The 18,639-nt window shown below is 42.0% G+C and overlaps 1 protein-coding gene across 5 annotated transcripts in view; it reads left to right on the forward strand.

Annotated features, from left to right (window-relative positions):
* Positions 1–18,639, forward strand: part of LOC126106578 (CWF19-like protein 2) — a 217,646-nt gene that overhangs the window by 158,013 nt on the left and 40,994 nt on the right. For 3 of the 5 annotated variants that reach the window (XR_007523368.1, XM_049912921.1, XM_049912922.1), the window contains exon 14: positions 16,518–16,742. The exons of the other annotated variants lie outside the window; for them this stretch is intronic. Coding sequence is in view for 2 of the 3 variants with exons in the window: in XM_049912921.1 (XP_049768878.1) it covers positions 16,518–16,715 (198 nt within the window). In the remaining variant the exon portion in view is untranslated. The remainder of the gene's footprint in view (positions 1–16,517; positions 16,743–18,639) is intronic. 5 annotated transcript variants of the gene reach the window in all.

Here is an 18,639-nt window from a genome sequence, read left to right on the forward strand (position 1 = left end):
ATGCGGTCGGATTTACAAACGGAAGACACATGACCTTTCTTTTTGCAATTGTGACACACAGCTCAACGTTGGGGACAATCCTCACGTGAATGTTTCGTAAAACACCGCGGACATGAAGGAAGTTGCCGGGGATTTTGTGCAGTTTCTTAGTGGGTTGTTTATGGCTAGGCCGAGGCTGCGCGTGGGAGCGTACTGCGGCCACGTCGGCCGGCGGGGATGCGCCGCACGCGTCGTCAACAGCGCACAGAGGTTGTATTTCCCCGACGTCACCCCACACTTCTATTTGCGCCCCAGCGGCGCGAGAAATTTCAAAAGACTGCGCAATGGAGAGAACTTCATCTAGAGTCGGATTCGTCAACTGAAGGGCACGTTGCCGAACTTCTTTGTCGGGCGCCAACCAGATAATAGCATCCCGTACCATGGAATCGGCATAGGATTCTTTGTGAACGTCAGTAACAAATTGACACTTTCGACTGAGGCCGTGAAGTTCAGCAGCCCAAGCGCGATAGGATTGATTTGGTTGTTTTTGACAACGATAAAAGGCAACACGAGAGGCTACCACATGCGTTTGTTTTTGAAAATAGATAGACAGAAGTGAGCACATTTCAGCAAAGGACAAAGATGCAGGATCCTTCAAAGGAGCCAATTGCGACAACAACCGATACATTTGAGGTGAAATCCAGGAAAGGAACAGAGACTTACATGGTTGTTCGTCCGTGACATGAAATGCCAAGAAGTGCTGTCGAAGACGTTTTTCATAATCAGACCAGTCTTCCGCCGTCTCGTCGTAAGGAGGAAAAGGAGGTACAGCCAACGACGGGAAACGCCCCACATTTGACGCTGCGACGAAATCGCGAATTGCCGCTGTTAGAAGCGTTTGCTGTTCAAGGAGATTTTGCAAGAGTTGCTCGACAGTAGCCATGGAACCCTGTGAGTCAACGGTGAAAAGGAAAAATCCACTACCTCGTCGCCAATTGTTAAATCTTCAAATTTAACACATATATTTCGGACAACACAACAACACATATAAGTCACTGAGTAAGTTGACCTGTGTACAAGTCGGCATTCGATTAAACACTGAGTCTCCGTCTAGCGGCCGCTGCTCGGCTGGCCGCTTAGGTTGCGCAGCTGCTGCATGGCTGGCAGACAGCGCCGCACGTAGAGGACGTGCGTAATTGCGCAGCGGCACTTTGAATAATCGGTGAGTCACAACAGTCCTCTTTGGTGAACAAATTTCAGAATGCTGTGTTTAGTAACTCTGCTTTGGTGGCGCTGTCGTCGATAGTATTTCCATTGCTATCGCACAGAAAAGGCATTGATTGTGTCTTGCTGTTAGCATACTTTACATACGACTAGAATCTCTGAATTTTCTGCCAGGTTTTGAGACAGAGTTTCATTGTAGAAACTATTGTAAGCATAATGCATTGAAGTCCGTGCAAAATTTTGAGCTTCTGTAAAACATCGCCTGTCTTGTAGATTTTGGTTCTCTTTAATTTGGCATGTTTTTTTCGTTGTTTCTAGAACAGTGTTCTCACCCATTTTGTATACCAAGGAGGATAAGCTCCATTGTTTGTTAATCAGATTGTATACTGAATTTGCAGCTGGCTGAGTTAGCCCCTCTTCTGTCTATAATCTATTGCAGATCCCTTGAACAAGAAACTGTGCACAGTTGTTGGAAAAACGGCACAGGCCACACCCGCCTACAAGACTACAAGAAGGGTAGTAGAAGTGATACACAAAACTCCATTCAGTACGCTTAATATCGATTTGTTGTAGAATCTTGGAACATATTTGTAGCTCAAACATAATGAGGTATCTTGAACAGAATGATCTCAGTGCATGGATTCCAAAAAGATTGATCATGTGAAACCCTACATGCATATTTCCTACATGGCATTCTGAAAGCTTTGGATAAAGGCAATCATGTAGATGCAGTATTTCTTGATTTCCAAAAAAACATTTGACTCAGCACCACATGTATGCTTGTTAAAAGTATGTTCATATGGGGTATCAATTGAAATTTGTGACTGGGTTGGGGACTTCTTGGTAAGGAGGATATACCATGATACCTTGAATGGAGATCTATTGCCAGGTGTAGAAGTAACTTCAGGTATGCCCTAGGCAAGTGGGTTGGGAATCTTGATGTTCATGTTGAATATTAATTATCAAAGTGGTGCAGATATTACCAACTTACTGTAAATGGCCAGAAATGTAAAACCATACACTTCTCAAAATGAAAAAATGTAGTATCATATGAATATAATATCAATGAGCCATAGTTGGTATCAGTGAACTCATACAAATACCTGGCTACAACACTTTGCAGGAATACGTAATGAAATGATTACATAAGCTCAGTTGAGGGTAAAGCAGGTGATAGACTTTGGTTTATTGTTAGAATACTGGGGAATAGCAATCAATCTACAAAGGAGATTGTTTACAAATCACTCGTGCTCAATTGTGTGGGACTGGTGCCAAATAGGACTAATGGAATATTGAATGTATGCAGAGAAGACCAGCATAAACAGTCACAGAATTATTTAAGACATGGGAGAGTGTCACAGAGACACCAAAGAAACTGAAAGGAAGACTCTTGAAAATAGATTAATCTATCCCAAGAAAATCTATTAATAAAGTTTCAAGCACACTTTAAATGATGACCAGGAACGTTTTGTGACATTTTATGAGTTCCTAACCAGGAACAAATTACATAGTTTCATCTGTGTGCTTTGATAGATTATTTTTTGAATTTCTCCATGTTAATTTAGTATTTACTAGACACAGTTCTCGCATTTTTGTTTGTGTCAGAAAGTAAACTGATTTTGTGACATTTTACATGTTCCTGACCAGAAGGAAATTTAGTCTCATCTGTGTGCTTTGATTGTTTTAGTTTTTGAATCTCTACATGTTAATGTAAGTTATTAGACACAGTTCTCACTCTTTTGTGAGTGAGTGTCTACTGCAGAGTTTTGTAGCAGGTGTCGATAATCATTTGTTTGTCTGTATATTGTAGTTTTCCACTGTCTTTAGTATGGATTGGGATTGTGATTGCTGTGTGCAGATGTGAGCCGAGTTCGCTCTCAGCTCCAGGCTGTGATGGCTTCGGTTACACAGCCTGAGGCTGCAGTGGCTGGGCATCATTGTTGTGGGCCACCTGTTGGGACCAATGGACATCCAACATGACCCAGGAGTCCACTGATTGGTCCGCACCTTTGGCTAACCTAGTTACTGCTTGCATTGAGGTTGACTCCTCACCAATGCTCAAAGTGGGAGGTCGCCTCTGGGCATGGCAGGTGGCAAAAGACTTCCCAGGGGGCAAATGTAAGGCGTCCAAGTTATACTGAAAAACATGTCCCAGGTGCTGTGTGTCGCTGACACTGTCCCACAGCCAGATGCAGTCACTTTTCCTGTCTCAGAGTAAACCTCTCAGCCTGCAAGATCAGGGCAGTCACAGAGGATGGGATTATTGATAGTTGAGACCTCCAATGTTAGGCATGATATGCGGCCCCTTAGGGAAATGGCTGTTAAGGAGAAGAAGAAAGCCAGTGAGCACTCTGTATGTATACTGGGTGTGAAGTCATTCCAGGTGTGGAATGGGTAATTCTGGATGCCATGAAAAGCACAGGTTGTAGCCAACTGCCGGTGATGGCTCACATTCTACATCTAGCTCTACATCCATACTCCGCAAGCCACCTGACAGTGTGTGGCGGAGGGTACCTTCAGTACCTCTGACACTGTCCCACAGCCAGATGCAGTCACTTTTCCTGTCTCAGAGTAAACCTCTCAGCCTGCAAGATCAGGGCAGTCACAGAGGATGGGATTATTGATAGTTGAGACCTCCAATGTTAGGCATGTTATGCGGCCCCTTAGGGAAATGGCTGTTAAGGAGAAGAAGAAAGCCAGTGAGCACTCTGTATGTATACTGGGTGTGAAGTCATTCCAGGTGTGGAATGGGTAATTCTGGATGCCATGAAAAGCACAGGTTGTAGCCAACTGCCGGTGATGGCTCACATTCTACATCTAGCTCTACATCCATACTCCGCAAGCCACCTGACAGTGTGTGGCGGAGGGTACCTTCAGTACCTCTATCGGTTCTCCCTTCTATTCCAGTCTCGTATTGTTCGTGGAAAGAAGGATTGTCGGTATGCCTCTGTGTGGGCTCTAATCTCTCTGATTTTATCCTCATGGTCTCTTCGCGAGATATACGTAGGAGGGAGCAATATACTGCTTGACTCTTCGATGAAGGTATGTTCTCGAAAGTTTGACAAAAGCCCGTACCGAGCTACTGAGCGTCTCTCCTGCAGAGTCTTCCACTGGAGTTTATCTATCACCTCCGTAACGCTTTTGTGATTACTAAATGATCCTGTAACGAAACGCGCTGCTCTCCGTTGGATCTTCTCTATATCTTCTATCAACCCTATCTGATACGGATCCCACACTGCTGAGCAGTATTCAAGCAGTGGGCGAACTAGCGTACTGTAACCTACTTCCTTTGATTTTGGATTGCATTTCCTTAGGATTCTTCCAATGAATCTCAGTCTGGCATCCGCTTTACCGACGATCAACATTATATGATCATTCCATTTTAAATCACTCCTAATGCGTACTCCCAGATAATTTATGGTATTAACTGCTTCCAGTTGCTGACCTGCTATTTTGTAGCTAAATGATAAAGGATCTATCTTTCTGTGTATTCACAGCACATTACACTTGTCTACATTGAGATTCAATTGCCATTCCCTGCACCATGCATCAATTCGCTGCAGATCCTCCTGCATTTCAGTACAATTTTCCATTGTTACAACCTCTCGATACACCACAGCATCATCTGCAAAAAGCCTCAGTGAACTTCCGATGTCATCCACCAGATCATTTATGTATATTGTGAATAGCAACGGTCCTATGACACTCCCCTGCGGCACACCTGAAATCACTCTTACTTCGGAGGACTTCTCTCCATTGAGAATGACATGCTGCGTCCTGTTATCTAGGAACCCCTCAATCCAATCACACAATTGGTCTGATAGTCCATATGCTCTTACTTTGTTCATTAAACGACTGTGGGGAACTGTATCAAACGCCTTGCGGATGTCAAGAAACACGGCATCTACCTGTGAACCCGTGTCTATGGCCCTCTGCATCTCGTGGACGAATAGCGCGAGCTGGGTTTCACATGACCGTCTTTTTCGAAACCCATGCTGATTCCTACAGAGTAGATTTCTAGTCTCCAGAAAAGTCATTATACTCGAACACAACACGTGTTCCAAAATTCTACAACTGATCGCCGTTAGAGATATAGGTCTATAGTTCTGCACATCTGTTCGACGTCCCTTCTTGAAAACGAGGATGACCTGTGCCCTTTTCCAATCCTTTGGAACGCTACGCTCTTCTAGAGACCTACGGTACACCGCTGCAAGAAGGGGGGCAAGTTCCTTCGCGTACTCTGTGTAAAATTGAACTGGTATCCCATCAGGTCCAGAGGCCTTTCCTCTTTTGAGCGATTTTAATTGTTTCTCTATCCCTCTGTCGTCTATTTCGATATCTACCATTTTGTCATCTGTGCGACAATCTAGAGAAGGAACTACAGTGCAATCTTCCTCTGTGAAACAACTTTGGAAAAAGACATTTAGTATTTCGGCCTTTAGTCTGTCATCCTCTGTTTCAGTACCATTTTGGTCACAGAGTGTCTGGACATTTTGTTTTGATCCACCTACCGCTTTGACATAAGACCAAAATTTCTTAGGATTTTCTGCCAAGTCAGTACATATAACTTTACTTTCGAATTCATTGAACGCCTCTCGCATAGCCCTCCTCACTCTACATTTCGCTTTGCGTAATTTTTGTTTGTCTGCAAGGCTTTGGCTATGTTTATGTTTGCTGTGAAGTTCCCTTTGCTTCCGCAGCAGTTTTCTAACTCGGTTGTTGTACCACGGTGGCTCTTTTCCATCTCTTACGATCTTGCTTGGCACATACTCATCTAACGCATTATGTACGACGGTTTTGAACTTTGTCCACTGATCCTCAACACTATCTGTACTTGAGACAAAACTCTTGTGTTGAGCCAACAGGTACTCTTGTCACTTTTTCTAAACAGAAAAATCTTCCTACCCTTTTTAATATTCCTATTTACGGCTGAAATCATCGATGCCGTAACCGCTTTATGATCGCTGATTCCCTGTTCTGCGTTAACTTTTTCAAATAGTTCGGGTCTGTTTGTCACCAGAAGGTCTAATATGTTATCGCCACAAGTCGGTTCTCTGTTTAACTGCTCAAGGTAGTTTTCAGATAAAGCACTTAAAAAAATTTCACTGGATTCTTTGTCCCTGCCACCCGTTATGAACATCTGAGTCTCCCAGTCTATATCCGGGAGATTAAAATCTCCACCCAGAACTATAACATGGTGGGGAAATCTACTCGAAATATTTTCCAAATTATCCTTCAGGTGCTCAGCCACAACAGCTGCTGAGCCAGGGGGCCTATAGAGACATCCAATTACCATGTCTGAGCCTGCTTTAACCGTGACCTTCACTCAAATCATTTCACATTTCGGATCTCCGTCAATTTCCTTTGATACTATTGCACTTCTTATCGCTATAAACACGCCTCCCCTTCACTGTCCAGCTTGTCTCTGCGGTATACATTCCAATCTGAGTTTAGGATTTCATTACTGTTTACATCTGGTTTCAGCCAGCTTTCTGTCCCTAGTACTATATTGGCGTTGTGACCATTTATTAATGAGAGCAGTTCTGGGACCTTTCTGTAGACGCTCCTGCAGTTCACTATTAGCACATTAATATTGTTATTCCCTGTTGCATTTTGCCTACTCCTACCTTGCCACGTCTTAGGAGGCGTCTTGTCGGGCCTAGGGAGGGGATTCTCTAACCTAAAAAACCCCCATGTGCACTCCACACGTACTCCGCTACCCTTGTAGCCGCGTCCGGCATGTAGTGCACGCCTGACCTATTCAGGGGGACCCTACATTTCTCCACACGATAGCGGAGGTTGAGAAATTTGCACCCCAGATCTCCGCAGAATCGTCTGAGCCTCTGGTTTAAGCCTTCCACTCGGCTCCAAACCAGAGGACCGCGATCGGTTGGGGAACGATACTACAAATAGTTAGCTCTGATTTCACCCCGCGAGCGTGGCTTTCCGCCTTCACCAATTCCGCCAACCGCCTGTACGAACTGAGGATGACCTCTGAACCCAGACGGCAGGAGTCATTGGTGCCAACATGGTTGCACCCAGTGCTCTCTATCGCCGCCGGTAGGGCCTCCTCCACATCTCGGATGAGACCCCCCGGCAAGCAGACAGAGTGAACACTGGCCTTCTTCCCCGACCTTCCCGCTATTTCCCTAAGGGGCTCCATCACCCGCCTAACGTTGGAGCTCGCAATAACTAATAAACCCCTCCCCCTGTGTGCCTGCTCGGACCTTGCTGAAGGAGCAGCCACATGTCCACTCACAGGCAGAGCGGGTGATGCCACACGGCCAGCCTCCACATTGACCCTCCGCCTCGTGCGCCGCGAACGCCGCTGAACCTGCCACTCCCCTTGGGGAGAGGGTGGCCCAACCGCGCCCAGTACCCGCGAAGATGTCTCGACAGCAGGGACAGTGGGTGAAGCATGTAACACCTGGGGTGTACCTTGCGACACACCAGACTCCCCACTGCCGCTACACTCCGAGGCAGCAGCCTGAAGACGGCTGACCGCAGCCATCAACACGCTCAGCTGTTCGCGAACAGTGGCCAGCTCCTCCTGCGTCCGTACACAGCAGTCACACATCCTATCCATCCTAAGGAATCAATTTACTGAAGAGAGTTAATCAACCTTTAACTAGACTGCTAATTCACTAAAGGCGGCTGTTTATTCACTAAACTGTGGTTGCTAGCCACTTCTTGTAGAAAACAATGAAAATAGCACTACCTGTCTCTGGACTGTATTGAAAACAAACACTAGCACTACTGGCACTATGGTTGATTAAAGGGACTCTCTCTGACTGTATTCAAAACAAACACGAAATCCATGGAACTATTAATAGCACTCGACAATTAAAGCTTCCTAAAGCAAAAACACACGGAAGAAGAAGTGACAAGTAAGAAAAATACAGTTAATACTTAAATTAAGGTAGCTCGCTGCACAGCAGACGTGAAGCAGACGGCAATTACGACGACACTGACTCTACTGGCACTATGGCTGACTAAAGGGACTCTCTCTGACTGTATTCAAAACAAACACAAAATCTATGGAAGACTATTAATAGCACCCGACAATTAAAGCTTCCTAAAAGCAAATTGTAGCAATGATGTGTGTTGCTTTGGATCAGAAGAGATTCTCTCTGGTTTCAAGCAACTATCAGAAGTGATAAAGGCTCCCAGTCTTGTTTGCGAAATAAAATCACAGCTAACCGCTTGCAGCATAGCTGACAGGACTATTTGCAGACCTCTGTTACAGATCCGAGTGGAGGATGTGAATTCAAAGCTTAGATGGTTCTGCAACTGTGTAGGCTACAGATTCCTCAACTTGCACCATAGGTTGGTGGGGTTTTGGGTTTTGCTAAATAGGTCAGGAGTCTATTACACGCAGGAGGCGGCTACATGGGTAGTGGGGCTGTGTGGTGTGGGCTGCATAGTTTTTTAGATAAGAGGGTCTTGGGGAAACACAAAAACAGCTTCACTCTTAAAGATTGTGTAGGTTGAACACAGGAAGAACATAGATCTAAGGACCATCGGTATAACTGTTGTAAACTGTCATTATTCTGTTGGGAAAGTACCAGAGCTCCAAGCTCAAACAGAAAATACTGATGCTGAAATCGTTATAGGCACTGAAAGCTGGCTAAAACTGGAGATAAGTTCAGCTGAAATTTTTGCGAAGGACCTAGTGGTATTCAGAAAGGATAAGCTAAACACGGTTATCGGTGGCGTGTTTGTTGCTGATAGAAGTAGTTTATTTTGTAATGAAATTAGGAACAAATAAACCTGAGCTAATAATGTACTGTAAACTCCCGAATCCTCCAAAAATGAAGTAAGACTGTATCTAGTCAAAAAATCAGATAAAAATTTTCTTGATGCCTACCCGAGAGACAGTCTCCATTCCTTCCAAATTAACAGTGTAAGTGTGGACCAGATGAGGCTAAAGTTCAAATGAATATTATCAATAGCAATTGCGAAATTTATACCAAATAAACTAACAAACGACAGAGCTGATCCCACTTTGTACACAAAACAGGTCAGAACACTGTTGTAGAAACAATGAAAAAACATGTCAAATTTAAATGAACACAAAATCCCTGGGATTGGCAATCTTTTACTGAAGCTTGAAATTTAGCACAGACTTCAATGTGAGATGCTTATAATGGTTTCCACAACAAAACCTTGTCTCAATACCTGGCAGAAAATCCAAAGAGATTCTTGTAACATGTAAAGTATGTCAGCAGCAAGACACAATCAGTGCCTTCTCTGCGTAATAGCAATGGAAATACTATTGATGACAGAGATGCTAAAGCAGAATTACTGAACATGGCCTTCCGAAATTCCTTCACCAAAGAAGACTAGGTAAATATTCCAGAATTCGTATCAAGAACATGGGTAACTTAGAAGTAGATATCACTGGTGTAGAATTCAAATCATGAACAGCTGCCAACATGAGTAACTTAGAAGTAGATATCCCCAGAGTACTGAGGCAACTTAAATCACTTAATAAAAGCGAGTCTTCCAATCCAGACTGTACCAGTTAGGTTGCTTTCAGAGTGTGCTGATGCAAACGTTCCATACTTAACAATCCTATACAACTGCTCGCTCAACAAAAGACCCATACCAAAAGACTGGAAAGTTGCACCTGTCACACCAGTACTAAAGAAAGTCAATAGAAGTAATCCACTAAATTACAGGCCCATATCATTAATGTCGATGTGCAACAGGATTTTGGAACATATATTGTGTTTGAACATTATGAATTACCACAAAGAGAAATGTTTAACACAGATATAGGAAACATCGTTCTTGTGAAACACAACTAGCTCTTTATTCACACGAAGTGTTGAGTGCTATCCACAAACGATTTTTAAATTGATTCTGTATTCCTAGATTCCCAGAAAGCTTTTGACACCGTACCTCACAAGCAGCTTCTAATCAGATTGTGTGCTAATGGAATATCATCTTAGTTATGCGACTGGATTCATGATTTCCTGTCAGAGGGGTCACAGTTCATAGTAACTGATGGAAAGGAATTGAGTAAAACAAGTGATTTCTGGTGTTCCCCAAGGTAGTGTTATAGGCCCTCTGCTGTTCCTTATTTATACAAATGATTTAGGAGACAATCTGAGCAGCTTCTTAGGTTGTTAGCAGATTGTTTACTGCCTAGTAAAGTCACCAGAAAATTTCAAAACAATTTGCAAAAGATAGCTTAATGGTGCAAAAATTGACAACTGACCTGAAACAATGAGAAGTGTGAGGTCATCCATATGAGTGCTAAAATGAATCCGTTAAACTTCGGTTACATGGTAAATGAGTCAAACCTAAATGTCGCAATGTCAACTAAATACATAGGAATTACAATTACAAACAACTTAAATTGGAAAGAACACACAGAAAATGTTGTGGGGAAGGCGAACCAAAGATTATGATTTATCGGCAAACACTTAGAAGATTCAATAGATCCACTAAAGAGACTACCTACACCACACTTGTCTGTCCTAGTTTGGAGTACTGCTGCATGGTGTGGGACCCTTACCTGCTAGGATCAACAGAGTACATTGAAAAAGTTCAAAGGAGGGCAGCACGTTTTACATTATCAAGAAATAAGGGAAAGAGTGTCACAGTATTTGGGGTGGATGTCATCAAAACAGTTGTGTTTGTCATTGCAGCAGAATTTTTTTGTAAAATTTGAATCACCAACTTTCTCCTCTGAGTGTGAAAATATTTTGCTGATGCTGACTTACATAGGGAGAAATGATCATCATAATAAAGTAAGAGCTTGCATGGAAAGATATTGGTGGTTGTTTTTTCTGTGTGCTATTCGAAAGTGGAATAATAGAGAATTGTTGTGATGATGCTTTGATGAAATCTCTGCCAGGCACTTAAGTGTGATTTGCAGAGTATTCATGTAGATGTAGATGTAGAATATACTACAGTCCCCAATGCATTGCTCGCGTAGGGATCATGAGTATGAGATTAGAATAAATACTGCACACACAGAGGCATTCAAACAATCATTCTTCCCTCACTTCAAACGTGAATGGAACAGGAAGAAACCCTAATGACTGGTACAATAGGACGTACCCTCTACCATGCACCTTACAGTGGTTTGCAGAGTACAGATGTAGCTGCAGAAGTAGATGCAGAAGCAGAAAGGGAAGCATTCATTAAGAAGAGAGAGAGAGAGAGAGAGAGAGAGAGAGAGAGAGAGAGAGACAGAGAGACAGGGTACTAAACTATTTCCTGTATTATTCAGTCTGTGCATTGAGAAAGCAGCAAATTAAATCAAGGAAGAATTTGGAAAGGAACTTAAAGTATGGTAGAAGAAATGAAAACATTCAGGTTTGCAAATTATATTGTAATTATGTCAAAAGTAGGAGAAGATTTCGAAGATTTGTGGAATGGAATGAATTGTGTCTTGAAAAGAGGTTATAAGCCAAATGTCAACAAAAGTAAAATTAGGATAACGAACTGTTGTCAGATTAAATTACAGCACTGAGGGAATTAAATTAGAGATTGAAACACTAAAAAGTGTTAGATAAGTTTTGATATGGGCAACATATTTGTTGATTTGTATGTACAGGTTTTCTCATAAAATATGCAGCTTGAAAGTCTCCTTTGCAGGATGTGTAAGCTGGTGATGACTGTACGTTAGGCCACTGAAAATTTGTTCCACAATGACCAGTGAACCTGGCTGCATGTCCAAAAGACGTTCAAGCAAATTTATTGATGAATGATGAAGTGTAGAGGATATGCACTGTATTAAAAAAAACTCTCTCTGAAAAGGAGAGATTTGTTAACATCAAATAAAAATATGTTCATGAGTTTTTTTCTGAAGGTATTTGTCTGGAGTGCAGCCTTGTGCTAAAATGAAATATGGACAGTAAGCAATTCAGGCAAGAATAGAATAGGGGTTTTGAAATGTGGTGCTAAAATGAATGCTGAAGATTAGGTGGGTAGATCGAATAACTGGTGAAGGGGTACTGAATCAAACTGGGCAGGAAAAAAATAAATAAATAAAAAATGGTGCAACGTGAATACAAGAAGAGATCAGATGATAGAACATATCCTGAGACATAAAGGAATTGTCAGTGTGGTAATTGGTGAGGAGGGGGAGGGGGGGGGGGGGAGTAAAAACTGTGGAGAGAATGGAAGGAGCTGTTGAGAGGAGAAGATTGTGGGCTAGGTTTAAAATCTGCTACCTGTCGGAGATTTTACTATCGAAGATTTTCATGGCAGCATATTGAACTCCTTCCTGAGCCATTGACAACTCTAATAATGCATAATGAAGGCCATTGTTTTCTTCTACGATTATAGTTGTGAGCATCGCTGTTCTTGTCACATTGTGGTGCAGTGTTTTTGACAAACTTTCATTAGTGAGTATACATATTCTGAAGGAGTAATTAGAATACCCAATTCCAGTAAGAGTAAATACAAGAAGTTTGTAGGCAAACACTACGTATTCTTCTCTCTGCTCACTTTTGTTTTATCAGTACTTTGTTTATAAGTGATGAGGTACCCCAGAATATTATGCAGTAATATATTAATGAGAGGATATATGCAAAATATCTAACATATTAATTTATTTGTTTTCGAAACTAGTCATTATATTATGCTGAACTTAACTGTTTAAGCACCTCAGTAAATATTTCTTATAGTTAAGAGTTTCGTCAATATGTGTACCAAAATATTCGCAGTAGCCTTCCCTATTTTTTTGTGCCTGTTCATATGCTATGTTGTTGTTTGTGTTATTCAGTTTTTTGTTTTGTCCAGAACTGAGAATACTGTGGGGAGAATCCATTTTCAGATAACCACGTAATAATTCTTTCAGAAAAATTGTTAGTAACTTTTCTGTTGATGTCTCTCTAGCAGGATTAAACATTAATTTTTTGTCTTCTCCTAAAATGTACTGGCTCTGCTTAATGTATGTTATGTGGAAGGTCATCCATGTACATGAGGGTAAAGAGTAGAAACAAAAATTGAAACCTGTGGGAATCCCTTTGTGATTTATCCTCAGCGGACGGGCTGTTCCCTGCCATATTTGATAAACGTTCAGAGATGTAATTAGTGTAATAGTTCTTATACTGATGTGTATGGATTGCCCATTACTGACTTGCTTATTTGGAGTGTATCTCCTCTCATGATATCTTTTTTCTTCCTTTCATGGACTTTGTCCTCAGCACAGTTTGGCCTATGTCGGAGATGGAAATCTTGCATGTCCGTGTCCAACAAGCTGCCGAATAACAGATCTCACTCTTTGAAGACAATCATATATTCTTCCAACTTGTACAACTTTAGAACACCCCATATACAGGTGTCTGCAATTTCGATTTGCCACTTACATTAAATGCTCTAAATTTATAGACGGCTCAGTGTAAACGCTCTATCATACTTCAAAGCAAACTAAATATCTGCTCTCTTTCATGACATTGTCCATTGTCACAGTGTGTGCTATTTGACGAAAAACAGCATGTTTCTGAGGCAGGGGCACAGATGCACGGAGTAATCTCCAAACTGGCAGGTCACGCAAAGCGTGACCACACTGCCACCCCTTTTCGGATCACACTCATTAACATGCACAAACAACACAAATTCTCCACACAAAAGTGTATCCAACTCCCTAAACCTACTAACAAAAATTAACTGTATGTTTGGTGATCATCATTTGTCAGTACTACACTGTGGTGATGAAAGTGATAGCGGTATGCATATATGCAGATGGCAATAGTATCGCACACACGAGGTATAAAAGAGCAGTGCATTGGCAGAGTTGTCATTTGCACTCAGGTGATTCACACGAAAAGGTTTCTGGCGTGATCGTGGCCACACAGTGGGAATTAACAGATACTGATCACGGATCGGTAGTCGGAGCCGGACGCAAAGGACATTCCATTTGAGAAATGATTAGCGAATTTAATATTCTGAGATCCACAGTGTCAAAGAGTGTGCCAAGTTTGTGTAGAGTTTTCAGTGCTAACATACAAGCAGCACTGCAGAAAATAAGTGCAGAAATCAATGCAGGATGTACGACAAATGTATCCGTTAGGACACTCTCGCGACCTTTGGCATTTATTGGACTACGGCAGTCGGTGTTTATCGGGCTACGGCAGCAAATGACCGACGTGAGTGCCTCTGCTAACAGCATCGCCGGCAGCACCTCTCCTGAGCTTGTAACTGTATCAGTTGGACCCCATATGACTGGAAAGCCATGGCTTGCTCAGGTAAAACCCAGTTTCAGTTGGTAAGAATTGATGGTAGGGTTCGAGTGTGGTGCTGACCCCACGAAACTGAGGACCCGAGTTGTCAATAAGGCACTGTGCAAGCTGGTGGTGGGTCCATAATGGTGTGTGCTGTGTTTACAAAGAATGGACTGCGCTATTAGCACAGCTCAAACTGGTTGCGTGTAAAACTGTCACCTTCACGTAAAAGGGGAATATGATTCGTACAAACGCTTTGGGCAGATCACAAGTACTTTCATTTAAGTGTGGCTTCTCCTTAAGTATATTATGTTCCCAAATATTTGGTAAAAAGGATGTCAGTGAGGAAATCAGATGATAATGTTCTAGGTGTTTCTTTTTCTTTCTTATAACGAAGTTTGACAATAAAAGCATAGTTGAAAGTATCTGGAAAAATTCTCTGTTCCAGTGACACATTAAATATATCACTAAAGCCATTTTTCCAAAAGTAAATTCACTTGAGAAAACAGTTGTTGTGGTCTTCAGCCTGAAGACTATATTGATGCAGCTCAGTCCTGTGCAGATCTGCATAACTACTGCAACGGCATCCCTTGAACATACTTACTGTAATCAACCTTTGGTCATCCTTCACAGTTTTTACCCCCACAATTCCCTTCATTACAAAATTCATAATTTCCTGATGCATCACAATGTGTCCTATTGATCAATCTCTTTTTGTTAGCAAGTTGTGCCAAAAATTTCTTTTTCCCACTATTCGATCCAGTACTTTTGTAGTTTTTCAAGGCCTATACCTAATCTTCAGTACTCTTCTGTAGCAACGCATTTTGAAAGCTTCATTTTAAGAAAGGGTCACCTTACCTGTGGTTGGTGATAGCATCAACAGGTAGATCTGAGAATGCCATTAAAAATCTTGATCTACTGATTACTGCTTTTTCATAATGCAATTGATAACCTCCTGTTTGCTAAACTGAAAATAATTTGTTTCCAGGAGGATATTTTAAGTAACAGCATAGGCCTCACATCTGTGATAGTGTGAGGCAGTTGATCAGGTAAATTTGGAGTCTACCAAATACTGTGTCACTGTGGCCAAACCACACACAATGTACGAAAGGTGTACGGAATGCGATCCCCACACTCACCTTTCACAGCTGTAGCTGAGTACAATATGTGGACATGACATTCTGTGGATTTTTGTGGCACAAAAATCTTGGCCAGGAGAAGATGATATCGAGATTTGATTTTTGTGGAACCTGTGGAAAACATTTGGCTGACTCCTTATTAATCAGTTACAGCATTCAGTTAATGAGGGTGAGGAGACTGGATAATTTCTTCAGTTTATTCACAAAGACAAAATTATGTGCCCAGAGTCACATCCAGTGACAACTGATTTCACCAATTTGACTACAGAGTCTTAACTCCATAGGCGAGAAATTCAACAGATAATGTTCATACAATATCACTGTTATATCTGCTTTGTCACATCAGATGCCTAACAATTTGACAATAGAGTGGCAAGTTTGATATAAGACAGACATGCAGCCAAATTTATGTGTGTACAATACTTTGCCAAATTCTGGTATAAGTGTAGTGACGCACCCCAGCAGTCTTCAGTCAAAAAATTCATTTGGTTATCAGCTGAAATCATGGGGCATGAAGTCAATATCATGCAGCTGCAATCCCAAAAATTTGTCGAATACTCATTAAGCCGGTAATCTACGCAATGCCCAGATTTTGAATATTGTGTCTTATTGGAATACCTGCGCAGATGGTTGGGAAACAGATTTTACTGAAGTTGATTTATTCTTTTCCTGTCAGTCATCTGATGGACTAATTTAGTATTTTCTTCATTTGTAGGCCTCTTTCCTTTTGCTGGTTACTTTATGCAGAGACAGTCTGGAAGAATTAAGAAGAGAGAGAGAGAGAGAGAGAGTGTGTGTGTGTGTGCGTGTGTGTGTGTGTGTGTGTGTGTGTGTGTGCGCTCTTGCATGTTTGTCCTTGTGATAACTCAAACAAACAACTATTCATCATTAAGATCATTCCTTATAAGGCAACCTATAGAGATTAGTTCATTGGAACAGTTTTGAAGGAAATTGTATAACACGCAGTTATTGTGATGGTGCTTACTTACAGGAAATAGTGGGTGGCATGCTGGACATAGATCACATGCTGTGGCGAAAGCCAAAGATGGAAAATTTTGATGCTCAGCGCCAGAAGGTAATGCAGTTAGTTCAATGGTGGAAGCCTCATGACTTCACACGAGGAACGAAACGTTCTCATGACAGCAGTTCATCATCATCACCATCATCGTCATCATCAGACTCTGAATGATAAACTGTAAAACGACGTCATGATATGGTTTGTACATTAAAAACACTTCTCTTTAACTTATCTTTCACTATGATGTGGACCAATTACATTATTGTTTTAAGCTACCTTTATTTTGTTACCTTTTTATTTATTTATTTTACTTTTCTTTTCTCTTTCTGTGATTTAAATTTAATTATTTTCAATCGTGTGTACACACACGCGCACAGCCACACATGCGTGTGCCCCCATATGTGCACACGGACATCGTTAGGATGACAGTTCATACCCACGACTAGCCATCTAAATGCCTGCATGATTCCTTTAAAAGGGCATGACCGACTTTCTTCCCCATCCTTCCCTAATCCAATGGGACCCCTCCCCTAAATCATCCAACCACCCAAAACACACACACACACACACACACACACACACACACACACACACACAATGTTATCACACATTTATAAATTATTCTGTGGAGTAGAATAGCTGTGAAGTAGATATGGTTTCAGTTTGTGTTTCCACCATTAGATACTTGATGTCACTTGGTTAGGCGATGATAGATTTTTACAGCTGAATACTTCACTTCTTCCTGTGCCACACTAGGACTGAATGATAGCTAGTGTAAATCATTTCACTTCTAGTATTTTATTTATGAGTCACTGCTGTTTTCAAACTTTGATTGGTTGTTGACAAAAACTTTGTGTAAATGTACTGTAAGGCTGTTGTCATTGTACCCACTCGTTTAAAGAGCTGCCTAAAAGAGTTTCTAGAGTGGGCACCACATGTCATCCTACGGCACATTTCTGTGCAACAAATAACATCTCCATCAGTGGAGAGACGCTCCACAATATGACGACATGTTAGTTCATGAGAATGGGAAAGATCACATTTTTCAACATTTTTTATCTCCAAACTCCACTACTATCTGCAGTGCAAAAGTTTCAGAGGTCAGCTATTCAAGAATGTCTGTGATATATGACTTCCAGTTCAAGTTCTTATCCTTAAAATATCATGCCACATTTGTTGATTTTTTCCTTCATGTGTTAGAGAGAGAAAGGGGTGGGGGGTGGGGGTGGGCGACTGTATGGGTGGATAGATATAAGGAAAAGAAGTATCACATGTGAAACATATCAAGTTTTTAGTGAATGAGACAAAGTTGTTTTTGGCTTTGTGAGACTTTTTAAAAGGACCAAATATTTCAGTGGCAGCAGCTGAGATATTTGTTACATATTCAAGAAATAACAAGGTGTTGTGTTGCTTTTCATAGATATTTCCCTCTCCTTAGTTTTGTTAGTTTTGTGATCCAGTACGAGATGTGGAGCTCCCTTTCCTATTAACTCCTACCATCATGACTGTCCATAGTTGTGAAAGACTTTCTCATTTACCCTCCTTTGCTGCAGATGAGATGGCACAGCTCTGAGGTAAAGATATGTACTCTGCTGCTTATTTTATGGTGCGTGGCGAAGGTACTTCTGCTACAACACAATATGTTCCCACTTCCCTGTTCCATTCACGAGTGGTGCACGTTGTAATAACACTGTTCACGTTTTACGTCGCACTTCACTTAGCGTAGACCGGGACTGTATTGTAGGCATGCCCGATGTTAACTGACTGGGCACGGCCCGTGCTGCCTGAGTTGTTGTTGTTCCACCAGCAGAGGTTGCGTCCGAATTCTCGTGTGCCCTCTGGTGGACGGGACTCTACTTGCGGCAACTACCGTCCGTGACGCGCCATGCCGATGTGCGCCTCCCTCGATCTGTCTGGTGGCTACTGCACTCCTCCTCCTTCGGGGGGTGAAGCCACTGTGATCCACTGCATCGGATGGTGGAGCGTCGGGCAGGAGTGATCCTCCACATCCATTGGAAGGCTGGAGTCGAGGGGATCTGCCAACCCTCGAGCCAGAACCTTCGAATATGGCTGGAAGTGACCCACACGAAGAGGC

The sequence above is a fragment of the Schistocerca cancellata genome, chromosome 10 (assembly GCF_023864275.1).
Source record: "Schistocerca cancellata isolate TAMUIC-IGC-003103 chromosome 10, iqSchCanc2.1, whole genome shotgun sequence".
NCBI lineage: Eukaryota > Metazoa > Arthropoda > Insecta > Orthoptera > Acrididae > Schistocerca > Schistocerca cancellata.